The sequence below is a fragment of the Geospiza fortis genome, unplaced genomic scaffold, assembly GCF_000277835.1.
Source record: "Geospiza fortis unplaced genomic scaffold, GeoFor_1.0 scaffold11, whole genome shotgun sequence".
NCBI classification, from domain to species: domain Eukaryota; kingdom Metazoa; phylum Chordata; class Aves; order Passeriformes; family Thraupidae; genus Geospiza; species Geospiza fortis.
The window spans coordinates 14,089,003-14,094,896 of record NW_005054304.1 but is presented as its reverse complement, the minus strand read 5'-3'; the positions used below and the strand labels follow the sequence as shown (position 1 = coordinate 14,094,896).

Sequence of the window (5,894 nt, the reverse complement as noted above, 5' to 3'; positions counted from 1 at the left end):
TTGGTAGGTAACATTGGTTGCCCTTTGCATTCCCTGGAAAAGAAGTAGTCGATTAAGTCTTTGATAAAGGGTGAGTTGGCAAAGCAAACAAATTCATCCACAGGCACGAAGAAAGACTTGAGGACAGAAAAATGGAAGTAAAACCAATACCCATTCCATCAGCTCCAGCATGGATCAAAGGCGGCACAGGAATTTAGAACAGTCAGCCAGAGACAACCACACCCCTTGGGCTACTTCAGTGAAGCTTGGGACTGACAGGTTAATCAACTACTACTTTCAAATAAAACTTGCTTAAGAAAAATCAACTATAAAAAAGAGAGATGAACTGCTAGAGCTGCTTGACTTCTATTCAAGTTATATTAGGGTTCTGCTTGGTAGAGTACTATGGGATAAAAACCTGAATAGAACAGGGCCCCAAGAAAACTGGTTAATATTCAAGGACCATCTCGTCCAAGCTCAGGAGTGACACAACAAAGAGGAAGTCAGGCAAAACCAGCCAGGAAACCTGCATGGATGAACAAGGAACTCCCGGACAAACTCAAACTAGGGAAAATGTGGGCTCTCTCTCGATGGAAAAGGAAGACACGGTTACCTGAGACATGGAAAAGGCTGAGGTAGTCAATTACATTTTTTGACTCAATCTTCACTGACAAGTGCTCCAGTCACACCACCCAAGTTATGAAAGGCAAATGGAGGGACTGGGAGAATGAAGAACCATTGCCCAAGGTAGGAGAAGACCAGGTTTCAAGCCACCTATGGAGCCTGAAGGTGCACAGGTCCATTGGACCTGATGAGATGCACCCACAGCTCCTGAGTGAACTGGTAGAGGATGTGTCTAAGTTGTGATCCACCATATTTGAGAAGTCACAGCAGTTTCTATTGAAAAAGGAGGAACATAAGCCTGTTTTTGAATAGGAAAGTAAGGAAGACCTGAGCAACTACAAACCCATCAGTCTCTCTTCTCTGCCCATCAAGATCATGGAGCAAAATATCCTGGAAACTATGCTAAGACACAGGAAAGGAGGTGATTAGTGACTGCCAACTTGGCTTCACCAAGGGCAGATCATGCCTGTTAAATTTGGTGGCACTGGCCTTTAGCTCATTCTTAACTCCTCAGAGGCCTTTTCATTGCAAACCATGCACGTTTCTTCCAAATTTCAGTTAAGCAAGTGCCTTTATGTGTGGTATCATCAGTCCCCAGACAAGAGATAGTTATCATAGATTCTAAATGTTTAAAGAAAGTATTATTTCAAGGAACTTTTAAAAAAATATTTTAAAGATAGGGGTTTTAAAATATAATTTTAACTAAATAAAGCTGGTTACCGAGTTTCTTAAAACTATTCATCATAATAACCTGCTCTACAAATAAATTCAGTAAGATGACCCTGCTGTCAAACACATTTCACAATCTGAAGTGAGAGAGCCCACAGGAAGATCAGCCTTGGCATCATCCCAGACTTTAATGGTACCTGGCTAAAAGAACTTTGTTTGTGAAAGATCAAGACCTTAGACTGTCATACCATGCATGAACAATCAAACAAAAAAGACGACTTTAAAAAAAGAGAGAAGGGAGGCAGGGGATGAGAGGGATTAGTGGTATCTTTAATGCTGCTTTGGCTTCTCTTACTTGTAAATATATTGCCACTATCTTCTCTTTCATCATTGTATCAGTGCCAGTTGAAAAAGAAAACATGCAGTATATTTAATATAAAAGACAGTAGGGACTATATTCCTCTATGGAGTACTAGCAGAGAGCTGTTCATAGTTTCAGAGAGGGACACACCATATTTTTGTTAATTCTGCTTTGTGGTATCTACTTGTGGCTTCAAGGACTGCTGCTACATCATTCTTCTATTCAAAGGTTTATCTATAACTTATTTGGAAGTTATGTAACTACCTTGGAAGCTCAAGGTAAGAACCTATGCTCAGGTTTTAAACACAAGAACTCTGCAATACAGTGGTGATAGTCCAGCAACTAAAATTAAATGAACACTGAATATCAACCCAGACGAAACCACAATCTGCAAACAGGTTATAACCATACAAAATGATGTTATCCTTGCTGATCATGCTACCTTAAATAATCTATCTCCCAAAACAAAGGTGTTTTGCGCACAGTCACTGCAATACAGCTGACTAAAACCAAAAGTCAAAAAGTCAAAAAACCCAAATCTTTCTTCTTATAGTAGGAACAATTAGGCAGTATAAGAAATGGAGATCTCAGTGAGCAAATTGTGGAATTAAAACCAACAAAAATAATTGAAGTGCTTCAATTAAAAGCTATATAGGGCATAATGAATGTACACAGCCATTCAAACTAACACAGTAATAGCTACATTCTCTGTCATTAATTGCAGTTGTACTGCATTGTACCAGGCACTGGATAAACAGCAGTCTCCAAGCACAAATCCCATGCCACTGTCTCAGTAAGCTCTCTTACATTAAGACATAAACCCACATATGCTTTGCTTTTGAACCCTGGCAACAAGTCTATTATCGGACTCATACATTAGAGTTCAAATGCCTCATTCAAGGAGACTTCTTCCAGTCTGTATTCCATAAGTTATATCAGCTTCCTATCTTTTCTAAAGATGAAACTAATCAGGGTGCTACACTAGGTTTAAAAAACTCATGAAACCCTGAGGAAGCAAGCTGGAGGGATTCTTAAAATATGAAAAAGACACAACTTTTATTAAAAAAAAAGTATTAATACCTACTTAGCAGAGATGAGAAATCACAGCAAGGAGAAGGCCTTGCTAGAGGATGAAGCACACATGTGCAGTGGAGCAGCCAGCGAGCTGAGCAGAGGGACAATAATCCACCCGTACTTCAGAAGCAGGCACCTAAGACTAAAGGTTAAAGTGCCCAAAGAGTCTGCATGCACTCAAAAACACACCTGCCAGTCACCAGCTGACCCACCTTTTGTATCTGTATACAGGCACACAAACAAGGCAGCTCAGTACTAATCCTGGGCAAAGCAGTACCCAAATCCCCCTTATCTTCCAGAAAGAAAACCAATTTTATAGAGGTGCTCTAAAAAGTTAATAATTTAGCAAGTCATTCCCTGTTGTTAAAAAAAAAAAAGTAGTTCCCTAATTTGCTTCCATATGATTTGCCCACACCACTGAGCATAAACAGCTGAACACGGTATCTTCAGCAACCCAGGTTTTTAATTACTATCCCTGACATACACACTTACTACAAATATTGATGTGGCACAAATAAATACTGACTGGCACATATTGTTTGTGCTCTTGAATTATTTAGCCAGTCTTCAAATTCTTGTACATAAAATTTGATGACTATCAGCTGATGAAATTAAATGACCAACCAAAATGATACCAGACATAAAGAACAGTCATTTCCTTTTACACTATATCAAAGCATCACCTAGGAGATCTATATTAATAATGTTAAAAGAAATGAAACTAAGGAAATATGGGATAGAAAAACTCAGTGTGATGAGTAAGTTCTCTTTGAAAAAGCTATTTTAAAATTCTAAGCCCAATTACATTCACTATAGTAGTCACCGCTGTAAGGACACACTACATTTTTGTAAAGGGGCTAATGAAAAAAAGGGCATTAATTACCAACGTTTATCTGCATTTTTAACAGCCATTGGATATTTCCACTCTGACATCCCCATAAAAATATGTCTTCCACCCTGCAACACACTGCTTCTGCATTCTGTAGACAAATGCTTCATCTTAATATTTTCCCTCCTACTTTGCCACATTAAACAGAAATAGTGCTTCAGTCCACTGCGCTTCATTATAGCAGTAATGTCAGCTGAGAATGCTGATATATCCCTCCTTTCTTCTCCCCCACCATGCTGGTTCATTTCTCACAAGAAATCTAAATTGCTCCAACAGGCAGACATCTCAGTATTGAAGTAAAAAAGGGTACTGAAGAAATCCTTTCTTGGATCCACACTGGAGAGCCGAAATGATAAAGAACGAAGGATAACTCCACTGTTTACTTTTCCTGCCATGAAGGTAAATTTTATCTTTGCAGGTAGTTGATCAAGGAAATTAATGATTACAGACACCTTGGAACCATAGGAACAAAAGAAAGAAAGAAAAATGATGGGGGTCAAAAGGAAATACTAACTCTGTCAACTTTTCTATGTACAGACTTCCTGAGATGACTTTTTTTTTTTATTATTCTTGATGTTTTGCCCAGTTACAGCTATAATTTTTTTATTGCCAAAACCAAATCAGACTATCAGTGCCAAACACCTTTGATGCAAGAACACAGACAGGCAACCAGATGACAGAAAGCAAACCCAAGTTGCAATGCCAAGATCAAAAGACAGCCAAAAGAAGAGATTATATCTTAATTGTTTTACGGTTAACAGACAAATGGCATATACACTGGCATAAGCTGAATTTATTCTTCATTACTTCCAAGCAACAATAAAAGATTGTACTTCTACTATCAATATCAAATTTTAAGTTTTCACAAAGCAATTTACTCCCTTCCAGGGAAGGAAGTAAACCTTTCCATGGCAAGCTGAGATTCCCCAAGCTGCATCATAAACTTGGGATGGCTTGGAGCTGGAAGGAACAGAAAACAGACATGGTTTCCATATAAAGCACATACACTGAAGACACTGTGACTGTAATTCCATATCCTTCTGCTCTAAGATGACAGTATTGGGTCCCCAAGCTAAGAACCCCCATAAGTTAGCAAAAGCAACACAAGCAGCCTCTTCTCTGAATTGCAGTCTTACTTTCAATGCCTTTCTCATTTCCAGTCTTAACAGAAGTTCTTTAGGTCTTCGTTAACTTGCTCACCATGTGGCTCTTGTAAACCAGTGACTCCCTGATAACAACACATTTTTATTACATTTATTATTCAGCACTGATAACCAATTGGTAGTTTTCTTTTTATTCCCTGCAAAGTGTTCTGCTCCATAGCCAAACAGAAACTCAAACACATGGAACAGTGCCCATCTTTTTTGTCTACATACAAACACAAGCAAGGAAAACAGACATGGTTCCAACACAAAAATTCAGCTACCACAGAGGTTATATCTACATATTTATATGAGATGTCAGGACTAAAAAGATCTGTCAGGAATACCTTCCATTAGCTACTTTCTCAAATTCTGGTTTGAAAATCTGTGCTTTGATTCAGACAACTGTGCTTGAGAAGGAAGGGCAAGCCCAGAAACTACATCTGAACAATAATACCTTTTACTCTTTTAAACACATAACAATTCCCCAATCCATATTCTGCCATAGCTTATAGCATTACATTTTCTCCCATCTACAACAAGAATTCTTACTTGGATCTTTACAATAGCCCACCAGAAAGCAGACTGCCACAGTGACAATAAGGCACTTAAACACCTCTACATAAAGCACCACCCAAGCTGCCAAATGCATGCTCTCCTGCCACTGACACAGACTAGCTCCCCTTTGCCAAGTGCTCTAAAGTTGGGACAGTTTGAAAGATCACAGCAGCAGCAATCACCTAGAATCTTCCCCAGCACTGTGGATACAAGGAATTCCATGCTAAAGATATTATTAAGGAGTGTGTCTTTGCTTGCCACCTGCTGCCATACCAGTATGACCAGAAGCAGAGACAGGTCATTGACGAGTGCTGGAGGGGGCTCACTGCCTGGCCTCAGAGGGGCTGGATAAAAAATGAAGCCAAAATTACTCTACTGAATACGCTCTCAGAAACAAGAATTGGAGCAAGTTCTCATTCGGAGTCACCTGCAAACTGACACAACAGCTCAGCCGTGTTAGGAATCCAAGCCACTCTAAAGGAAGTGTGCCACATGTCTCCCCATCAAGCCATGTTCTTCACACTTAACAGCAGTGTCTGTGGCTATGCTGTGCCCTGTAAATGGGGAGTAACTGTTTGCTGTGCTCAGAGCTGGGCTT

The 5,894-nt window shown here is 39.5% G+C and overlaps 1 protein-coding gene across 1 annotated transcript in view; it reads right to left on the bottom strand.

Moving 5' to 3' along the window:
* Positions 1-5,390, bottom strand: part of PAPSS1 (3'-phosphoadenosine 5'-phosphosulfate synthase 1) — a 36,488-nt gene extending 31,098 nt beyond the window's left edge. The window contains exon 1 of the mRNA XM_005418167.2: positions 5,291-5,390. Coding sequence (XP_005418224.2) covers positions 5,291-5,390 — 100 coding nt within the window. The remainder of the gene's footprint in view (positions 1-5,290) is intronic.
* Positions 5,391-5,894: the final 504 nt, after the last annotated feature.